The 23,672-nt window shown below is 39.8% G+C and overlaps 1 protein-coding gene across 6 annotated transcripts in view; it reads right to left on the bottom strand.

The window, feature by feature from the left end:
* Positions 1–23,672, bottom strand: part of RRBP1 (ribosome binding protein 1) — a 205,083-nt gene that overhangs the window by 10,321 nt on the left and 171,090 nt on the right. For 2 of the 6 annotated variants that reach the window (XM_033935932.1, XM_033935928.1), the window contains exons 16-20: positions 21,016–21,108; positions 16,073–16,144; positions 12,714–12,809; positions 10,798–10,881; positions 3,843–3,941 (exon numbers count right to left, since the gene is read on the bottom strand). In XM_033935932.1, coding sequence (XP_033791823.1) covers positions 3,843–3,941; positions 10,798–10,881; positions 12,714–12,809; positions 16,073–16,144; positions 21,016–21,108 — 444 coding nt within the window. Of the gene's footprint in view, positions 1–3,839; positions 3,942–10,797; positions 10,882–12,713; positions 12,810–16,072; positions 16,145–21,015; positions 21,109–23,672 lie in introns of all 6 variants that reach the window. The other 4 variants (XM_033935929.1, XM_033935927.1, XM_033935933.1 and 1 more) reach the window with 2 other exon arrangements.

Here is a 23,672-nt window from a genome sequence, read left to right on the forward strand (position 1 = left end):
AAATATGCAACTCCTACAACTGTTGCAGAATGCGGCAGTCAGACTAATCTTTGGACTAAAAAAATTTGACCACGTGACACCCTACTACCGGCAGCTACATTGGCTGCCGATGAAGGCACGCGTAAAGTTCAAATTTGCCTGTTCTGCTTTAAAGCATTACACGGACTTGCCCCCAAATACATTACTGACCTTTTCTCCTTCTCAACCAACAGACACAAGAGAAGTTCACATTCCAACTTCGTTTCCCCCCCAGTGAGAGGTTGCAAACTGAAAAAACACCATGAATTCCTTCTCTCACACCAAGCAGCATCATGGGGTAAAGACCTAGAACAATTACTTTCGCCTTCTACTTATGAGGTATTTAGGAAACGTCTAAAAACACACCTGTTCCTAAAACATCTTGACAACTGATCCACTTATCTCTTTCCTCTCAATAGCGACCTACTGTCCTTTTGATCACTTTTCTCCTCAACAATGAATTTCCTGTCTAATTACTTCTCTTTCTTCTTCCCCTCTTGAAGTCAGTCAATTTGTACCTTTGCTTAATCTTTTGTAAACCGCATAGAACTTCACGGTATTGCGGTATATAAGCTGTTATTATTATTATTATTATCATTGGGTAGCTATTTTTAATTTTTCTTTTGGGGGGAAAGTAAGGGAAGAGGAATTTGGCACAGAGGTTTCCAGCTGCTCCTTTTTAAGGGTTGAATGTCAGCACTTAAGCAGCCAAGTGCTGACTATGCCCCCAACACAGCCAACTTTGAATTAGGCACTAAAGCCTGGAATCTATAAACGGCGCTGCTTTTAAAACAGGTGCCTTAAATGTAGGCCAGCATGTTATGGGTCTACATTTAAGGTGCCTGTCTTGTGCCTAGGGAAGCACCTAGCATTGCATAACAATGCCTAAGGCCACTTCTGGCATAAACCATATCCACACAGGCCTGTAGGCACGCAAACAGCGCCTTCAATCTAGGCACCATTTGCTGTATTTGGGGGGTTTTTTTAAGCGTGTGTCCCAATTGGTTAGATGGCGGTTGAACACCTTCCTCTGCCTAACTTTGGGACGCCATTACTAGAATCCAGGCCTAACTGCAAACTTCAATGGCACTTAAAACGGTTAAGTGCCACCGAAAATTGGCGGCTAGCTCAAACCAAGTGATTTTAACTGGCCAGCAGCAGGCTAAATCGACCAGGAAAGTTCACCAGTAAGTGTGTAGATTAGTGTATTTTATAAACAATACAAGACTTGCAAACTCCTCCAGCATTTTGGTCAGACTGCAACCCTGCCTTGGCCTACAATAAAAGCATGCACCTTCTTGCCATCCTGCATGCTATTTTATAATTTATGTACATATCACTACATATATTTAATTTTAATTAATTTAATTTAATTCTTATATACCGCTAATAACCATGAGGTTTCTAAGCGGTTTACAAAAATGATGCAAAAATTGCCCCCTGTTGTAAAATGACTGTGACTCTTTCCTATTTAAGGGATTATGAATGCAGCCAATGTCTTCCCAGCCAATCCAGGGAACAGACGACGTGACCCAAGCATCACATCTAGGTCCTCTGCATGATAATGGAAAGCATTTGCCACTTGCGTGTTCATTATGTTAATCCACATTTTAACTTAAAGCAAAAACATATGGTTTCAGTGAAACATGGTTTTGCAGAAGTCGATGCAATAAAACATAAGTTTAAAAAATGTGCATTAAAATTTAACACCAAAAAAGGTTTACTCGAGATGCAGCAAATAAATAGCATCAAATGCATCAACCTGAGTTTAAAAAAGTGTGCTAATGGAAAACATGGCAAAAATACATGAAAAACAAAGTAAACTAAGCTTATATCACTTTTCTTTTTTTTTTTTTTTTTTAAATTAGAAGGTCAGCCAACAATGATAATAAAGTCCTTAAATATTTTTCTAACCTCTGTGATAAGATAAGAGGTGCAAGTAAGTCTAACTTACTCCTACAATCACTGAACTGAAGAACCCAGATATCTCATGATCCAACCTGTGTCCCCTGAGTTAAAAGGACTCTGCCTGACGTTCCTCAGTCAAAGACCCTCTATTCTGGAAGTCCAAACACCCACCCACTGACATCTGACACCTAACTACTCTCCATCAACCTACCTACACCTCACTCAACTACTAATTCACCTCTTCCTCACATAACTGCCTCCACCCACTCTCTAACCCAAGTCCAGGTAGTTAGTAAGTGGGTGGACTTAGGTGGATTAATAGATGGGTGAGGGCAATAGGTTAAATAGGGAATAGATAGGTTGTGGAGAATCAATGATTGAGTGGGAAGGTCAGTAGGCATACAGATTGAAGGGTCCAAGGGCAGCATCCCTCCGACATACAGATCCTGGAGTACAGGGTGTCGGTCTTGGAGACCCCAAAGAGCTTTAGGTTGGAAATTTAACTCCTGCATCAGCAATGCTGTAAAGTTAACTCGCATTTCTGGAGCTATTTTAGAACCTGGGGTGCCTGGGTAGGGTGGTCTACCACCAACTTGGGAGACCTAACTCCAGAAATATGGTATCCAGAACTCCAGGTCTAGAATGATTCTGGTTCAGTACCACAGCCTAACAATAACCCCTGAAGTGTGTGTTAACCTTGGCTCACCTTAAATTTCCAATGCTATAATAGTTTGAGTTTTTAGGATCTTAACATATCTCCTTGTAGTGAAATGTAATAGTCAGAACCGGCCCCACCACAAAATAAACCTAGGCAGAACTGGGCGTCAGAATTGGGGGGGAGGGGGAGGGAGCAAAGACTGGCATGATGAACATACTTAAAACATTTAATCCCTCTTCTACGAAACTGCGATAGCAGTTTCTAGCACAGAGAGCCACGCTGAATGGTCCGCGCTGCTCTCGACGCTCATTGAGTTCCTACGAGTGTCGGAAGCAGCGCGGGCCATTCAGCAAACTGCTATCACAGTTTCGTAGAAGAGGAGGTTAGTTGCAGGCCCAGCACATAATGCATGAGATCAGTGCCAGGAAGTGCCGACTCCACAGCCATGCAATTAGAACGTGCTCACGGTGCCAACCTTAAGGAGGAGGTGAAAGAAGAGCAAATAAGTCTGGGTGAACATTGTCAATGGTATGGACAGAAAACTGCTTTGCACAAGGTGTCCAATAGCCTTGCACTGACTCTGGTAATAATTAACCCCTCCATTTCAACGGGATTTGCATGGAGATGTGCCAGTCTTAGCACATATTCAACTATGACTACATTTTTCTCATAACAAAAGGTGCTTAAAACACAATGTTCAAAGGTGTACTAAGCTTAATGCTGTTTATTACACTAGCCTGCAAGAAAACGTCATGAATTTTAAACTCCAGTAGCTAGTTTTCTTAAAAGATATCCTCATAATTGCAAAATTAACAAATTATGAGTATTAAAATTAATTTTCCTGTTGTGCAGTCTATTTTTTTTTTTTTTTTTTATTCAACTGTTACTTTAAAGGTATCATTGACAGTCTGCTAAAAATAGTTTTTGCTATTTATAGTATATAATACAACTATTTAAATATAGTTGAGACATATGAATACTACAAAAGGAACACTGCCCCTTTAAGGCTAGATCTCCTTTCCTGTCCTTTCACCGTCATGTCAATAAGCGCACAGGCAATTCTGGGAAGTCAGTTTGCTTAAGGTTTAGTATTTTCATTCTGCCGATTTGGATTAAATAGTTGAAAGTTCAGCATGCACACATACCACAAAACTGGTTAAAAGGGTGCATCATTAGATACAATGAGAAAGGACACGGCTGTGAGACAAAGAAAACATGTTAAGGAGGCATGCCCACGTGCACAGATTTGTCTCACCACCCTAAGCTTGCCCGGCTCGTGCTCAGTTCGGTCAGTGTGTGACCCAACTGCTTCTCCATCATGCACATGGTTCTTCATTTCACCCAACTGCTGCCTGACCTGAAACAGGGACCAGCAAGTCTTGCTCAGTGCACAAAATGGTTTTGGGATATATCCAACTTTTCACTGAAAGAGATGGTGTACAACATCTTGCGCAGTGGTGTCAGAGAACAAGAGGTAAAGGGAAAAAAAAAACAACAACATTCGGCAGTTCAACTAATTATTACAAACCACACAACTGTTTCAGCTATGGCTCATATCACATCATGGGCTGGAGAGACCAGGCATAAAGATCCCTCTGTTCAAGGAAACACAGGATACTTATCACAGAAAATCAAAAGTGATTTACAAACCCCCTCTTTTACTAAGGTGCGCTAAGCGTTTTCACGTGCGCTAAATATACGCGGGTGCTAAATGCTAATGCGCCCATTGTAAGTCTATGGCCGCGTTAGCGGGCGCTAAAACGGCTAGCGCACCTTAGTGAAAGGGGGCCATAATTAACAAAACTGGTTTTGTAAAGTGTTGGTGATTTAAGTACTGGAATTCTGATCAGGAGTCAATCACTAAACCATAAAACAAATTAAAAAGTGAAAGAAAAATAAATGAATTTTTACTGCAGTACTTGTAACTATGGGCTCCTTGCACTAAGCCGCGTTAGGACATTAACGCGTGGAATAGCGCGCACTAAATGCTAACGCCAGCATTGAGATGGCGCTAGTTCTAGCCACGTAGCGCGGGTGCAGAGCGCGCTAAAATGCGTGTGCTAAAAATGCTAACGCAGCTTAGTAAAAGGAGTCCTATGAATTTGTAACTACAGTGGAACCTTGGTTTGGCGAATAACCCAGTTTGCGAGTGTTTTGCAAGATGAGCAAAACACATAGCAAACTTTTGTCTCGCAAACCGAGCATGTTCCGATACACGAGCACCCTCCCCCCCTCCCGCGAGAACCGGCATCGCAACCCCTCCCCCCCGCGAGAACCGCATCGCACCCCCGTGCTGAAAGCGGCATCCACCCGCCCTTCCTCCCAAACATGCTCCCTACCCCATCTGCTGCTTGTGTGAGTGAAAGAAAGCTCCCGCCTCTTGCCTGGGCTAGGCCTTGAGCATCTGTGCATGCTCAAGGCCTTCTGGCTCTCGTTCTCTCTGAGATCTCGTTCTCTCTGAGAGAACGAGAACCAGAAGGCCTTGAGCATGTGCAGATGTTCAAGGTCCAGCCCAGGCAAGAGGCGGGAGCTTTCTTTCACTCGGACAAGCAGCAGATGGGGTAAGGAGCATGTTTGGGAGGAAGGGCGGGCGGATGCCGCTTCCAGCACGGGGGTGCAATGCGGTTCTCACGGGGGAGGGGGGAGGGGGGTGTTTGCGATGCCGGTTTGAGGGGTGCAATGCCAGTTAGAGCGGGAGGGAGGGGGTGATGGAGCAGCGCCGGTAGCCTTGGGGAGGGGAAGAGGAGGAAGTAGAACGAATCAAAGCGAGTTTCCATTCATTCCTATGGGGAAACTCGCTTTCCCTATATAATTTCTTTAATCATTTTTTCATATTACAACAAGTGTATCAGAAAAATTTATATGATCTTATAAATACACACTTGATTTACCTTCATGACCACTTTAAGTACAACATATCATATTTATACACATATTTTATAATGTTCTAAATAATATGTAATTCATTTAATATGTATGACCAATATAAATAAAATAACCCCCCCTCCCAATCCCTCCCTACCTATTTCAGAAAATCTAACCTAATCCTTTAAAATGTATTAATTAATTCATACATATTGTAAGATAAATAAAATAATACCCACACACATCCCCATTTAACAAATATCTTATTATGGGAAAATGTTATTAATCATTACAAAAATCTGGAAATGGCCTCCAAATCTTCAGAAATTTACCAAAATAACCTTTCTGTGTTGCTATTGTGCGCTCCATTTTATATATATGGCATACCGAATTCCACCAAAAATTATAACTTAATCTGTCATAATTTTTCCAGTTACATGTTATTTGTTGAATTGCTACTCCAGTTAATATGAATAAAAGTTTATTATTATGTGACGAAATTTGACTTTTTGCTCTCATTGTTGTACCAAATAAAATAGTTGGGAAACTCGCTTTGATATACGAGTAACTTGATTTACGAGCATGCTTCTGGAACGAATTATAATGTAGTCCGCCCTTGAAATGAATAGGTGAAGGCGGAATAGAAAACCTGATTAACGTAACATATTCAAAATCACTTATGTGGTCAGTATTGATTGCTAGCTCCCTAAATGCATTTCTAGAGAATAGAAACATTTCTTTTGTATCAGTTATTATGGGCACAAGATTTTAAAAAAATAAATAAATAAATAAAAGCTGAGTAAATTTTGTGCTTAATTTTCAGCCAAACTTATGAGCCTAAGTTTTCAGCTGAACATTCATCTTAACTTAGGAGTTTAAAAGGTATCTGATCAATATTCAAAACAATTTAACTGGCCAAAAATAGCCACCAACAGGTTAATTCACTTGTTCAGGGCTATCTGCTAATTTTCAGCAGCACTTAGGGCCCTTTTTACAAAGCCATGGTAGCAATGCCGCTGCAATAAATGCACCAAAGCCCATTCAATTCTTTTGGGCTTCAGCACATTTACCGCGGCAGCATCACTACCGCAGCTTTGTAAAAGAGGCACTTAACTGGTTATCACTAATGAAAATTAGCAGTTAAGAGGGAATTCTATAAGCGGCGCCAGTTTCGGCAGTCACCAATAGTATGTCACTCACAAACCGGTGGCAATTATAGAATTTTTTTTTTTTTTAACACTAGTGCCTTAAACAATACCAAAGTGCATACTGAAATATAATTAGCTGCAGCAGGAACTTCAGAATACCAGCAGAATAATGTTAACTCCCGCTGGCTGGACTCCTCATTGATCCTTATGCTGTATTATATCAATTTCTAAATATTCTGCTTCCCTGAATGGAAAACTCTTAATACTCAATATAGTTTGGAGTTCCTATGTTTCCAGGCTGATTTCATGGGACACCTAGCCGCACAGTGGTATAAATTATTATCTGGATTTTTAAATAAAAAGCCAAAAACTGATCTGAGAGACATTTGGAGCATTGAAATTAAGCATAATATTTCTGCTTCTCAATGGCCACGTATTTGGTCTTGGAGAATGAGATGTACAGTGTCTGCATCTATGAGACAAACTTGGTTCTTTTTGTTACATAGAGCTTTTTGGACCCCAGTTAGGTTACAAAAGTTGGATAGCTCTAAATCTAATAGATGCTGGCACTGTAATCTAGAAGTGGGGACATTGGATCATCTAATTTTTTATTGCCCCCGCATTAGGAATTTTTGGAATTCAATTTGGTCTCAAATAAATTGCTTATTGGAAAATCATGTGGAAATATCTGTGGAAATATGATAACTGATCTGTTCGGTATGTCTATGAGGAAAAAAAAGTCAATTATCAGCACATAACAATAAGCTTTTGATGATAATGACGGGTGTTGCTATACAACATATTACTAACAACTGGAAAAATTATAGTAATCTCAATTATAAGTTTTGGTGGAATTCCCTGTCTCATATTTACAAGATGGAAAGAGCAATTACAATACAGAAAGGAAGTTATAAAAATTTTTTAAAGATATGGAGACCGATGGTTGATTTTTGTAGTGAATAGGCATCATTTTTCTTTGATAATATACATAACATACATAGGGGGTGGGGGGATTGGAAGATAAGATGTAGCGAAATTGAAATTTTGAAGGAATATGATAGTTTTAATGATTGTATAGAAAGATGGGAGGGGGGAGAGTTTTTAATTAATTTACATATTAAGAATATAATGTATGATGTTCAAGTGTTATATGATAGTATTTCATGTTGTTCTTTTTGTGCACTTGATGTAAGTTTGAAAAAGAATAAAGAAATAAAAATAAAAAAATTTCTAAATATTCTTTATTTTATATGTGACTTTTTTTAAAAAAATTTCAAATATAATACTTCCAGATGATTTCTGAACAAAATTGTTATTCGTAATAAATTACTTAGCCTTGCAATGACACCTGTAGCTAATATTTCAGTATGCACTTTGGTATTAAGTTAATCTATGGTTCCTTGTAAGACTGATGTGCTAAAGAACTAAATAAGGAATGATCTGTTAAATGTAGGCCAGCATTTTAGAAGCCTACATTTAAGGCACCAGTGTCGCGCTTACAGAAGCGTCTATGGGCACCTAAGGACGCCTAAGGTCACTTCTGGCACAAACCACGCTCATGCCGGCACTTACGCACCCCTAAGCCCTTCTGTAAGTGCGACACTGGTGCCTTAAATGAAGGCACCATTTGAACCTCTATATTTTTGAAGATGTGCTTCTGGATTGGTTGGTTAGCTGGTGGTAGGGTGCCCTATCACTGGCTAACCTTTGGCATACCTTCAAGAATTTCCCCCTTAATGCCTAAGTGAAAATTACTATTCTGGGGGCTTTCCGGGTTTGGAGTCGGTGGTTGGTCAGTTAAGTGTCGATATTCAGGACTTAACTGGCTATGATAACCGCAAAACTGGGACTGCACAAATCACAGTCATATCTTTATGTGGTAACCCATAACTGCTTAAATCCTGAATATTGATTTAATTGGCTATTTGTTAGCTGGCTCTGCATAAACTGGATATTCAGTCCCAAAGCCTGGACATGAAAATAACACTGGCAATGGTCAGCAAAATGCTCGCGCCTTATGATGAAGACCACGCACCATTTTAGTAACCTTCCTCCAGACCAACTCCATCTTTTTATATCTTTTTGAAGGTGCGGTCACCAGAATTCTACACAATATTCTAAATGAGGTCTCACCAGATTCTTATACAGGGGCAGCAATATCTCCTTTTCCCTACTGGTCACACCTCTTCCTATGTACCCAAGCATCCTTCTAGCCTTCGCCGTCCCCTTTTCAACCTGTTTTGCCACCTGGTCCCATGAAGAGGAAGTTATATCAGAGGGAGGGCTCAGGGTCAGCATGAGCAAAGGGGAGGAGCTCCTGATCATTGCTGGTGAAGAACGGAAGACTTTAAGCGGTACCATGGAGGAGTGCATGTAAGAGACACCATCACCGGGGTAGGGGGGAGGGAAGGGTTTAATATCATTCTATCAGCAACCATTTTATATTTTATCTTTTTATTGGTTGTTAGGATCTCATTTCATATGTCAATATTATATATGGTCTATTACTGGTTTTATTATTGGTTTATGGTCATAAGTTTACATCGTGTTGTATCTTTATATTTTTCATTTTTTTTTTTTTTTTTTTTAATCTTTATTCCTTTTTATTTCTTTCAACAAGTGTACAGTATTATTACAATTAATTTACATAACACACTTGGCATTCTTAAACAATATTATTATACATGTTTTTATTCCCCCCCACCTCCCACCCTTTTCCATATCAATAAAATATTCCTTCCAAATTTATATATAATTATACATCCCTTTTTGATAATACAATTAATCTGACATGAAATCTGTCCCTCCCCCCATCCTTCTTCCTCAAACACTTTAAACATTTTATTATACCCAGTAATGCACAACAATAAATATCCCATCCTATTACATATATCTCCTTATTTTTCATAACAACATCTTTCCAATATTTTTCCCTCCCTATCCCTCCCATCCCATCCCATTTCTATATATTATCCCCTAAGGAAAAAGAATAAACTTTACTCGTTATAATATTCAATTAATGGCCTCCACACCTCTTGAAATCTTTTAAAATACCCCCTCTGTATCGCAAAAAATCTTTCCATCTTATACATATGACAAACTGAGTTCCACCAAAAATTACAATTCAATCTAGAACAGTCTTTCCAATTAGTTGTTATCTGTTGAATTCCCACTCCCGTAAGAATCAACAATATAGTTACTTATCTTCATTTTTTTATGGTATGTCCCAACCTTTTTCACCATGTTAGGTGCATCTTTTTTACCAAACTCCTATGGGTACTTATTCCTTTGGAAATTTCTCAATTTTCCATTTTGTGTCACGTTCTTTTTTCACTAATTTTTTATAGTGTTTTATTGTTTAATGTTATCATTTTCCTTATATTGTTTTTGAACTTACCTTGATGTTTATCTTACTTTGCATGTCTTCTTACTATTTCACATACCCTCTTTCTTGTCATTCACGTCACTTGACCACAAGCCTTAGTAGCAAGGCATAATAACACCATCTTGTTATTTTTCGCTTTTTATAAGAGTTTACAAGAGTTTTTAATGTTTTTTGTATTGTATTTGTATTTATTAGGACCCCTGACGAAGGTTTGTCCGAAACACGGACCGTGTCGGGTCCCTTGATTGGTAAAAGGGTTTTATTTTACTTATTTGCATTTTAATTTTGGTACAATAAATTTTTGCCTGCATCTTGTACACAGTCTGCAGTTTTGTTTGTTTCTCCTGCTTGGTTTTTTTCTGCAGACAAAGTTGGACTTTCTCCTTTGTTTTGTGGCCCCATAAAATATTCAGCTAGGACCTGCATAAGAACGCCAGGGATCTTAAAGGTAAACGCAGCAAGGCTTAAAGGGGGTAGAGGTGGGGATTCTAGTTCCCTTTGCAGGAAGAGTAGGGATCGGAAGGAAGGAGGGGGCTAAGGATTCTTGGGGGAGGGCAAGAGGGAGCGTCCCACTGATCTTTTATTTTTGAGGGGTTTTTCAGGAAGGAGGAAGACTATGGTTGCTTTAGGCTGGTATCAAAAAATATAAAAGGAACCAAAATCTCCACGAGATCAAAACAAAAAGTCCAGAAAGTAGAGGAAAAAACTATGGAAAACAACCGAGGATGCGTTGATAAAGACTCAAAGTGATGAGTAGTTCTACCAATGAATCTTTATTGATACATTTTAGCATGTACAGATAAAGTGGACGTTACCAATGCAAGCTCTTTGCTTTGCTTCTGTGCTTCAGTTTGGGCTGCATCCAGCTGTTCTTGTGATTCTGATAAAAGCTGTCGCAACTTAAAAACAAAATATACAGATTGGTCAATTATGACACTTTGAACACAAATTATGAATTGCGAGGGTGGTTTGAAAAGCTTGATAAATTTCCATAAGATGGAGCCCCAGTCCATTAAGTCATCAATGCCGTCAATGAGTATTTTGCAGAGTTTTATAAAACCTATTTTTCCAATGGGATGAAAAAAATCGGAAACTCACTGGACTAAGGGCTCCTTTTACAAAGGTGCGCTAAGCGTTTTAGCTCGCGCTAACCATGTGCCAAACGCTAACGCGTGCATGTTAGTCTATGGACATGTTAGCGGTCAGCGTGCTAAAACGCATAGCGCACCTTAGTAAAACCGGGGAAAAGTGTATAACTCTTGATGGAGGCTAGGTTGTTTAACTTGCTTTTTTACCAAACTTTTCAAACCACCCTCGTAGCTAAGAAAAAAAACTAAACATTTTTGCTAATGTATTTTCAAAGGTCATAATAAATGTTTAAACAATTGCAATGCTGCATAGCAAATACCCTTTCCATTTTATAAATATGGCACACTGAGTTCCACCAAAAAGTATAATTTAGTTTAGTATGATCTTTCCAATTCCCTGTAATCTGCTGAATGGTAACCCCTGTTAATATTAATAGAAGTTTATTATTATTAGCTGAAATTGGGCTTTTAAATCTCATTGAAGTACCAAATGAAAGGGCAACATGATTTTCTTTTTTTTTATGAGCAACTTGAGAATTTTTATTTAATTTTTTTGTTTTTTTTTTGTTTTAAGTTTTTTATTGATTTTTTTACATATCAACAAGTGTTATAAATTTTCCATACATTTATCTTAACAATACACTTGATATCTCTATAATGTATTTTATATAAACCATATTTTATATTATTTTTCTTATGAATTTATATAACATATATATTGTAATGATTTTATCAATTATTATTTAATTATGAACCCTTTTCCCTCCCTTTATCACATTAATTTCTCATAGGACTATCATTCATTCATTATGATATATTTTTTTATAATGTATAATAAAGAGAATAAATTCTTTACCCCTTCCCTCCCTCCCTTCTTTAACCATTATCTTATTATTATGATTTTCTAACAATGAATTAATTTGGGGCCAAATTAACTTCCAAAAGGCATTTATATAGGGACAAAAAAAAAATATCAAATGATCTAATGTCCCAGCTTCTAAACCACAATGCCAGCATCTATTGGATCTTGAACTATCTAATTTCTGTAAACAAACTGGGGTCCATAAAGCTCTATGCAAAAAAAAAAAAACAACCAAGTCTGTTTCATAGATGCTGCCCTTGTAGTTTTTATTCTCCAAGACCAAAAACGTGGCCATTGAGAGGCAGAAATCTGGTGCCCAAGCTCAATGCTCCAAATATCCCTAAGAACAGTTTTTTGTTTTTTATTCAAATATCCATATAACAATTTATGCCAATTATAATAAGTTTAAAAAGATTTGGGAGCCATTGACTATTTATTCTAGTGATCAGACATCTTAAACACCTGAATATTGAATAAGATAAAGAGGGGTGGGATTATGATTGATAATAATTGATATATGTTAAGTATTAGTATATGGGTGGAAGGGGTGGGTCTTTATAAATATTTATTTGGAGTAATACAAACAAGAATGTCAAGTGATTCATTAATGTATTTCTGAATGATTATTATACACTTGTTGAAATTTCTGAAAATGAAGGTGGTATAAAACTGGTAGTTTAGAATACTATCAAGTTTACAGTTGATATTGATTGAATAATCACCTTAAAACCACATAGAATAGTTGTGCACGGTATGCCAACAAATTACACAGCACACTTACAATTTCAACCTCTTTGGAGTAATTCTGGCATTCAGAAGTAGCAGAATTCATCTGAGTTTCCAGCTGGGCTTCCATGAGGGAAATGTATTCTTTTAACTAAAAATGGAAAAATTTAATTGTACAGAAAATTTAACAATACAGAGAAGATATTTTGCAGCTTATCTGTTTAAAAATCACTCTAAAGCATGCCCTCAGTTAATAATGAAAGTCGTTTTACTCTGTCCCTCCTGTGCATGTAGTTCCATATCGGGCATGATTCTACCTGTTTCAGGGAGAGGTATTCTTGGAGACTGGGTTAAGGCAGGGTCTGGAACTGAATATTTACACAATGTGTGAGTGTAAGTTTAGTCAGGAAAAGTATCCACAAGTCGCTACCGCCTCCTTTTAAGCAGGCGGTAATTTTTCGGCTAGTGCACGCTATAGCATACATGCGCTAAAAACGCTAGCGCACCTTTGTAAAAGGAGCCCAAAAACTATCTAGCTTATCAAGTCTGCCCATCCACACCAACTATTAAGCTCTATAATTCCTTGTTCTCCCCTCAGGCCTAGATTCTAAAAAAACAAACAATAAGAGTTATGCTTAAAAATGGATACCCCTGGGAGGGAGGGCTAGTCTTGAGTGGGCAGACTTGTTGGTCCGCTGGCCCTTATCTGCCGTCATACTCTATGTTTCTAAGTAAGTACAATTGATGTAATATTGTGTACTTGATGTAAGATGAAAAATGAATAAAATAAAATAAAAATAAAAAAAACAAACAAAAAATGCACTAAAAAATGTCAGGCTGCTATCGTAGCCATTCTGGTAGCGAATTTTAAAAAACGAGTCATTTTCCAAAAAACGCTCATGTAAATGAGGTTGGCGGAAAATAGAGAAGACTCACTAAATTTGCATGTGCCCATCCCAGGATGCACCGGGGAAGGGGAAAGCCCATGTTGAAGAGGCAGGCCAGCTAGCCGGAGGAAGTAGGCATCCCTCCAGTCAACCATCTAATTCAAGGTAAGTTTAAGTTTATTAGGATTTTTATATACCGCCTATCAAGGTTATCTAAGCGGTTTTACAATCAGGTACTCAGGCATTTTCCCTATCTGTCCCGGTGGGCTCACAATCTATCTAACATACCTGGGGCTATGGAGGATTAAGTGACTTGCTCAGGATCACAAGGAGCAGCGCAGGGTTTGAACCCACAACCCCAGGGTTCAGAGGCTGTAGCTTTAATCACTGCACCACACACTCTTCTATACTGGGGAGAAGGGTCGGAGGCAGAGGGGGGGATGTTGTGCGTCAGCGGGAGAGAATGGGCATCTCTCCCGCTGCTGGGGGGGAGGGGTCATTTGGCAGCAGGGATGCTAGCGCCAGCATCGGCTCTCCCTCTGAGATCACTTCCAGGTCCCGCGTCTAAGAAGTAATGGCAGAGGGAGAATCAACGCGGACAATGAGTTTGTGATTCTGCTCACGCCGGGAAAGTTAAAAGAGGTACAGGGTAGGGAAGGGGTGAACGCCCCCAGCAGGGAAGGAGCAGGGCAGTAGAGAAGAGGGTGGGATAGAGGTGCCAACATCCTGGGCGCCTCTCATCCTCGTTACGCCACCGATTCTAATGGCTTTTGCCATCATCTTTTCTACCTCTTTGGCCACTTTAAAATCATCACATACAATCACATTTAAGTCATGCTCTCTTTCATGGGCAGACGTAATTAACACCCTTCACTATTCCACACCATTGGTTTTTGCAGTCAACATAAGTGACCCTGCGTTTTTTTAGCATTAGATCTTAGCCGAATTCTAGATCCCTCCTCATGTTTGCCAAACCTTCCAAGGTTTCTACCCTATTGCAGATTTTGGTATCATCTGCAAAGAGGCAAAGCTTAGCCAACAGCCCTTCAGCAATATCGCTTACAAAAATATTATAAAGAGACATAGTAACATAGTAGATGACGGCAGATAAAGACCCGAATGGTCCATCCAGGCTGCCCAACCTGATTCAATTTAAATTTTTTCTTCTTAGCTATTTCTGGGCAAGAATCCAAAGCTCTACCCGGTACTGTGCTTGGGTTCCAACTGCCGAAATATCCGTTAAAACCTACTCCAGCCCATCCTCCCTCAAACGGCCATATACAGACATAGACCGTGCAAGTCTGCCCAGTACTGGCCTTAGTTCAATATTTAATATTATTTTCTGATTCTAGATCCTCTGTGTTCATCCTTGTGGCAGAGCGCTAATAGCCACTTAAAGATTTGCCCTCTCATATGCATGCATGAAAGGAGGCGCTGGAAAAGCAAGCACCTATTTTATGCCATACTTGTATAAGCATTCCCAGAGGCAAAGAATGGATGATACTGGGGCACGATGCACTTATGCATGTATCTCTAAAAAATAAATAAAACGCATACATAACCACTGATTCTTACTGGCATAAACCCACAAAGATACACCTGCCTCAAAGCAGCAGTTACTTTTCTTTTAAAGCCCTGCAAAGTCCGTGGAGAGAAAAATACATGCATACTTTCACCAGTATAAGCAGTGACAAAATTATCTGCCACCTACCGTATTTGCCGGCGTAGAAGACGACTTTTCAGTACCTTAAAATCCTCCCCAAAGTCGGGGGTCGTCTTATACGCCGGGTACTGTTTACATGCCCTTACTTTACATTAGAGAGCTGCACGGGGACGCCCCTAGGGTCGCGGGGATCCCGTGGGGACGCCCCCTAGGGTCGCGGGGATCCCATGGGGACGCCTCCGAGGGTCGCGGGGCTGGATGTACTCAGTCTTCTGGATGTACGCGGCTCTTCTTCTCCCTACCTTCTCTGCTTGCAGCACAGAGCCGAACGGAAGTCTTCCCGACGTCAGCGCTGACGTCGGAGGGGAGGGAGGGCTTAAACAAAGCCCTCCCTCCCTCCGACGTCAGCGCTGATGTCGGGAAGACTTCCGTTCGGCTCTGTGCTGCAGGCAGGGCAGATAAGGAGAAGGAAAGTAGCCTCGCGGTTCGAGTGGCTACCAAGGGAGAGGAGCGGGGCGTAAGCAGGTAAGAAGCTGTAAGAAGGTAATTTAGATTCGCGGTTAAGGGCAGGGAGGTTTGTCGGACCGGGGCTGTTGTCGGTCGGTCGGGGAAGTGCCACAAAAGTAAGGGGACCTGGCCGGCTGTGCTGCACCCGGGGCGGTAGAGAAGGTGTGCGGAAGAAGGGGTAGTCTTATACGGCGAGTATATAACAAACTCTATATTTTAACTGTAAAAGTTGGGGGGTCGTCTTATACGCCCAGTCGTCTTATATGCCGGCAAATACGGTACTCACAAGATCAAACAGCAATTTTAATTATGGAGCATACAAAATCACAGTGTATAAGGAAGATTAAGCAGACATGCCTGTTCTGTGGTATGGAGATCCGACTTTAACTTCTCAACTGTTTCTTCCATCGATTTCACCTCCAGATTGGACTAAGAAAATAAGCATTGGAAGAAAAATTATTCAGCCATTTGAAACCGCTTTGAATGCAAAGCATTCCCCATTTATTTATTTATTCAATTTTCTATGCCGTTCTCCCAGGGGAGCTCAGAACGGTTTACATGCATTTATTCAGGTACTCAAGCAGTTTTCCCTCTCTATCCCAGTGGGCTCACCATCTATTTAACGTACCTGGGGCAATGGGGAGATTAAGTGACTTGCCCAGGGTCACAAGGAGCAGCGTGGGTTTGAACCCACAACCTCAGGGTGCTGAGGCTGTAGCTTTTAACCACTGCGCCACACTGGTGATATTTTCTATATCCTTGGATCAACTAAAAGTAATTCCACATAGATGGAGAAAGCCTATGGCCTTCTTTTACTAAGGTGCGCTAACCGATTAGCGAGCACTAAGTGCTAACGCGTGCATGTTAGTCTTTGGACGCGTTAGCGATTAGCGCGTGCTAATCGGTTAGCGTACCTTAGTAAAAGAGGGGGTATGTTACGGCTTCTTGCACATTTTGAGTCACTAGAAGTAGATTTCCCATCCATGGATACAAAAAAGGGCTTTGAAATGTGACACTATTCTTATGTTTTATGAAGACTTATTATACCGCTCTAGCATATCACAGACCAAAGCGGTTTGCAATACCAATAATTTATGAAAGGAACTCCATTTCAGATAAGAAAGATAGACACAGGATGCATATATCATAATAAGTATTCAAGAAGGATGAAAATAAAGGTTATGGGCGCCTTTTATCAGCGGCAACACCATTCAGTTTGCAGATTTCTTCTTATTTGGTAAGTCCCTTTAGATTTGTTTTTTATACTAGCCACCTTTTAGGCTCACAGAGTTTCTTAAATAGATTTTTTATAAGATTTTTAAAAAAATATATCTTGTGTTTCTGATTCGCTGTTTAAGGTACCACGTTAAGCAAAAGGTTATTGATAGGTAACCTCAGATTTTTAAACCTTCAAACCACTCTCTTCCGCTTGGGCTCACAATATTTTATATTCATGTTTTAAACTCATGCACCAAATGGGCGTTTGTTTTGTTCTGTTTCATTTGCTTTCAAGCATACACTTACACCGGATATTTCCTTTTTTTTTAAATCATTTTTAAACTTACATCAAGTGTACAGTAAATATCAACCAAATATAATACAACATCACTTGAAAAATTTTCAATAACACCAAGAAGATTTAACCCCCACCCTCTCGCAAATTCATATACAACTAATATATACCACATGAAAATAATATCTTACAACAATCATCTATATATTCTTAATGGAAAAACAAGAAATCTCCCCCCCCCCCAAATCCACATGTGTATTAAGATTGGGAAAAGTGTAACTTATTCATTACTATAATTTAATAATGGTCCCCACACATCCTTAAATTTATTATAATAACCTTATTTCCAATGCTCCTCAGTGGTATGTAGACACAATGGGCACTTGGTATATTCATAATCAAATTTTTTTACTCCATATTCGTTTTTATTTTCCCGTTGATATTTCTTATTTCATTTAACTTTATTTTCCATTTTTATAGTATTCCTTTTGGTTGTATTATCTGTAATCTGGCGCCATCTACTGGGCTGGTTTGGTTTTACTTTGTTTTTTGCTTTCATGGTCTTTTATCTTTCATGTTTTCTTATACATTCATCACTTGTCTATTTAACTTTTTTCTGTTTAACATATATGGTCTTTCAGTTTTATGATACCTTGTTTCTTTTTAAAATATTAATGTGAATCTGTATGATTTTATCATATCATTATGAATCTGTATATTTTCTATTTTACTTTGGATGACAACTTACACATATTTCTGTATTCAGTCCTTTCATGATCCATCCAAACCATTTATTTTGTACATATTTTATTATGTGTGTAGATACATTTTTCTGCTTCACTGACACACCCCTGAGGAAGGCTTTCATAGCCGATACACAGACCGTGTTGGGGTCCAGCACATAAAAGGATTGAAAGACTCTGTTATGTCTGTACTGTTTTATGTAGATGTTATGTATGTATTAATTATTTATATAGTTTTAATAAATTGATTGTCCCTGAAGTTGGTTGACTGTGTCCCTTCCCCTTTCCTTTTTGGGAAGCAATTAGCACAACCAGGTTTAAAAAAGGTTTGGACAAATTCCTGGAGGAAAGGTCCATAAACTCTTATTATTGAAAGATCTGGAAAAAGTCACTGCTAATCCCTGAGATTAAGCACAATGGGATCTATCTGCTCGTAAGATATGTCAACTGGCTGCTATCAGAAACATGATACTGGGCTTGATGAACCCTTGGTCTGGACCTACGTTCTTAATTGTTCTGATCAGTTTATAAAACATGTAAAATAAAATACATAAAAATCAGTGGTGTACCAGGCTGGGCAGGAACCCAGGGTGGAGTGCAACACCCCCCCCCCTCCCTCTCCCGACCAGAGTACTTCATCCTGGAACAAGAAGTTTATGTCAGAGGGGGCAGGGCTGGTGGAGCCTATAGCCACACGCAGGCAGACTGCAGAACTGTGACTGCTCCAGCACCCCCAAGCATCCCGAACCTGGGACGGACTACCCTCTCCCATCCCACCTTTGGTACGCCACTGATTAAAATTATTTACGAGAGATTTTTTACTTATTTTCAAATTTGTATGTCATCCCTCCCAAGCAGCTACAGACTGGTGAACAATCAAAGCAATAAATAGCAGTGATTGTCTGTATAGATGGATGGATTGATGGATTACCTGAATCAGTTCTCACTATTACACGAAACCCAGTCTGGTTTCAGACCGTTGTTTAGTACTGAGACAGTGATTGCAGCGATTCTAGAATTCCTACGTAACTTATTCAGCAAAGGTCATAAAGCCTTAATCATGCAATTCGACATGAGCTCGGCCTTCGACTTGGTAGACCACGAAAAGTTACTACAATGCTTAGACGCAATTGGCATTGGAGGCGAGGTGCTGAACTGGTTCCGAGGATTCCTCACGACTCGCACCTATCAAGTTCGCTTCAACTGCAATCTCTCTAAAACATGGAGAAACCCATCAGGCGTACCACAGGGGTCCCCACTATCCCCACTACTCTTCAATGTCTATATAGCTTCACTAGGTACGCAGCTGTCCCAACGAGGTATCAAAGTATTCAGTTACGCAGATGACTTCACAATCATCATCCCATTCATTGCGTCTCCCTCCGAAATCACCCCCAAAGCAACTGAAGCGCTAAACATGATGGAACAATGGACCACAGATTACAAATTGAAGCTCAATTCGGATAAAACTAAATTCTTTATAGCCTCGCCACAAACGCATAACATGACAAAATCTCTACACATTAACAATCTTGACTACCCCATTCAATCAACGATGAAGGTCCTAGGAGTAATACTAGACCAAAGTCTAACCATGAAAGACCATATAAACTCCCTAATCAAAAGAGGGTTTTTCACTCTCTGGAAACTTAGATCCATCAAGGCGTACTTCCACACTTCAGCTTTCAGAATTCTAGTACAATCCTTAATACTGAGCCATCTGGATTATTGTAACATCACCCATCTGACAATCCCCCAGAAGCAAAAGAAAAGACTACAACTGATACAAAATGCAGCAGTCAGGATGATTTTCGGGCTAAAAAAATCCGACCACATAACCCCTTCCTACAGACTCCTACACTGGCTGCCGATGGAGGCACGCACGAAGTTCAAACTAGGATGTCTCTGCTTCAAAGTACTAAATGGGCTAACCCCTAAATACATCACAGACCTCTTCTCATTCCCAACCAACAGACACGAAAGAAAAACACACCTGAAATTTGTCTCCCCACCGGCCAGAGGATGCAAATATAAAAGATATCATCAACAACTGCTATCGTATCAAGCAGCAACATGGGGTAAAGACCTAGAAAAACTAATTGCACACACGAACAATTATGGAGAATTTAGGAAACACCTAAAAACTTACCTGTTCCTGAAATACCTAGACAACGAACCAGGCCATCAACCCCCCTTGTAACATCATCATATACCAGAACTTGTAAAATGTTAACCCTAACCCTACACACAAACTGTTGGTACTATTATTAATGATGACATTATCAGATGCACACTGTTATTCTCTTCAATTCGTTGTATGTACAGCTCTATTCATTGTATCTACAGCTATTATTTATTGTATTTACAGTTTCTATTTAATGTAAACCGCCTAGAAGTCGCAAGATTGCTGGCGGTATATAAGAATAAAGTTATTATTATTATTATTATTATTATAGGTCACATAACTAAAAAGAAGGCAAATTTTGGATGGTATAAAAATGGGTGGGAATGAAATGTCCTCTCTGACTGCTACCCCTCTCCCCCTACTCTTTCTCCTCCCTTCCCATTGTCCCCCCTCTGTCCCTTCCCCTTGAGCCCCTACTCCCACTCTCTAGCCTATCTCTTTGCATTGGCTCCCCCCTACCCACTCAACTTAAAATATAAATACATGAGCCAGTGGGGATTCCCATGGCACACCAGCTGAAGTCCAGAACTCCCTGCTGCCTAGCTTCTGGAGCCACTGACACTGGCACACTGCACATGCTCAATTTATGTCTATACGTGAAAACTGAGCAGGCATGCTGTAGTGAAAGGCATTGGCAGCTCAAGAATGCTGCTGCCAACAGCCGAGCTAGGCAGCAGGGAATTCTGGGCACATTTGAAGGAGGCATTCAGCTGGCATGGCATGAGAATCCCTGCCAGTTGTCACTCAGGCCCATCCATAGTTACGCCACTGGTCCATTGTCATACTGTACTCTTAATAATACATTAATTAACTTCATGCCTTGGATGACAAAGATAACCAAATATGTTCTTTCCCATACCTTCTGTAGTTCTTCCTCGGTTGTAGCTAATTTAGCTTTCCAAACATGTTCCTCCTCCTCTACACTCTTCTGGAGGTCTTTTAGCATGCCTTCCTACAATCCACAAAACAAAGTAATGTTTAGAACAATCTAGATTCAAGAGCTTTTAAAATCCCATCATACAGTAGTAGGTTACAGTCAGCTACTCTCAGGACAGTATTAACCTTTTGGTAGGTCCCCACTGTAAAATAGCCACATTTTAAATTTCCATAAACAGGACACCACATGGTTCTGTCTGCACAGGAAATCTGGCAGGGAAGGAAGCAGGGGAAATTAGAAACATCCTGTTAAACTAGGGTTACCAGATTTTCCCTTGGGGGAAAAAAAAAAAAAAAAAAGGCCATGGGGCCACACCACCTTCAGCCCCAGGTCCCGCCCCATTCCCACCACAGCCTTTCCTCGTTCCACTCCCCAACCCCAGCCCCACACAAACCTTGTCTCTTCAAGGCCGCATCTGGAGGGCATCTGCGCAGTGACATCACATGTGCATGACATCAGCGCGTCACATCTGCTCTCAAACGTTTTTCAAAACCCGGACAAAGTGTCGGGTTTTCAAAAGCTATCCGAACACCTGGGCAGTCCTTTAAAAAGAGGGCATGTCCGGGTAAATCCGGATGTCTGGTAACCCTATGTCCATCTCTTGAAGATTTGGAGGACAAATAAGAACATAAGAGCTCATGGAAAAACTCCCAGATTGGTTGTGGTTAGAATGGCAACTCATGTCTCCTATACATCTATGCCATGTTTTCAGTATCAAAATGCCTAGGTACTGTAAAGATAACAGAATATTAGTTGATACATGGAAAAAACACTGAGATATGTAAGTAATTTAACAACTATTCCAATTCACAAATCTACAAATGAATCTATATGGCTGAACTCCAAGATTCAAATTGGCGGAGAAAAGCTTGTCTGGAAGCATTGGATGATAGCAGGAATACGTTTATTGGATTATGTTATCCCTAATGGTAAACTGCTTGAGTTTTCACAGTTGCAACATAAATATGGCCTCAATAAATCAGAAAGTTTTAGATGACCTATAAAATAGGTTATATTTGATTGCATATGTTATGGCAGGGGTGAGTGGGACGGGATTATATTTTATGGATAAATGTTTAAATATGATAGAAATTCAAGTGATGTATTTAATTTCAACTGTCATTTATTGATACACTTATTGTAAGATATAAAATAAATAAAGAATTTAAAAAAAAAAAAAGAAAGTTTTAGATGGTTGCAACTGAAGCAGGCCATTCAGGCGGGGTTCCCTGAGTGGAAAAACCTTAATAATCAATATAGTATGGAGTCCTTATGTTGTCAGGCGGACTTTCTGGGTCAGCAGGCTGCCCAGTGGTATAAATTGCTGACTGGATTTATTAAAAAGAAACCAAACACTGGTCTGAGACACATTTGGAGCATTGAGATCAAGCATCAAATTTCTGCATCTCAATGACCACAAATTTGGACTTGGAGGATGAGGTGTACAGTGTCAGCATCTATGAGACAAACATGGTTTTTTCTGTTACATAGAGCATTATGGACCCCCTGTTCGGTTACAAAAATTGGATAGCTCTAAGTCTAATAAATGTTGGCACTGTCATCTCGAAGCAGGGACTTTAGATCATTTATTATTCTATTATTCATTTATTATGACTTTTTGGAAATCAATTTGGGACCAAATTAATTGTTTATTAGAAAACCCAATGGCATTTTCATATGATACTGTATTATTTGGTATGTCAATGAGAGCAAAGAGTCAGATATCATCAAATAATAACAAGCTATTTACTCATAATGACTGGGGTTGCCATTCAACAAATTACTTATAACTGGAAGAACTGGAATAGACTAAATTATAATTTTTGGTGGAATTCATTATGTCATATGTATAAAATGGAAAGAGTAATAGCAACTCAGCGAGGATATATTAGGAAATTTTTTTTACAAATCTTTATTCATTTTGCATCATATAACAAGTGTAACAATAAATAACAGTTAAAATTGAATAAAACACTTGTAACTTTATCATATTCAGCATTAAACATTATAATTTTAACCCAATCCCTCCCAACCCAACCATAATCTATGCATTCACAAAACTCCTACATAAAGCACAGTTACTTACCGTAACAGGTGTTATCCAGGGACAGCAGGCAGATATTCTTGACTGATGGGTGACGGCACCGACGGAGCCCCGGTACGGACACTTTTAGAGTGATTGCACTCTAAGAACTTGGAAAGTTCTGGTAGGCCGCACCGCGCACGCGCGAGTGCCTTCCCGCCCGACAGAGGCGCGCGGTCCCCAGTTATGATAAGCCAGCTAAGAAGCCAACCCAGGGAGGTGGGTGGGACGCAAGAATATCTGCCTGCTGTCCCTGGATAACACCTGTTACGGTAAGTAACTGTGCTTTATCCCAGGACAAGCAGGCAGCTATTCTTGACTGATGGGTGACCTCCAAGCTAACAAAAAGAGGGATGGAGGGAAGGTTGGCCATTAGGAAAATAAATTTTGCAAAACAGATTGGCCGAAGTGTCCATCCCGTCTGGAGAATGCATCCAGACAATAATGAGATGTGAAAGTATGAACTGAGGACCAAGTGGCAGCCTTGCAGATTTCC

Source organism: Geotrypetes seraphini, chromosome 3, assembly GCF_902459505.1.
Source record: "Geotrypetes seraphini chromosome 3, aGeoSer1.1, whole genome shotgun sequence".
Lineage (NCBI taxonomy): Eukaryota > Metazoa > Chordata > Amphibia > Gymnophiona > Dermophiidae > Geotrypetes > Geotrypetes seraphini.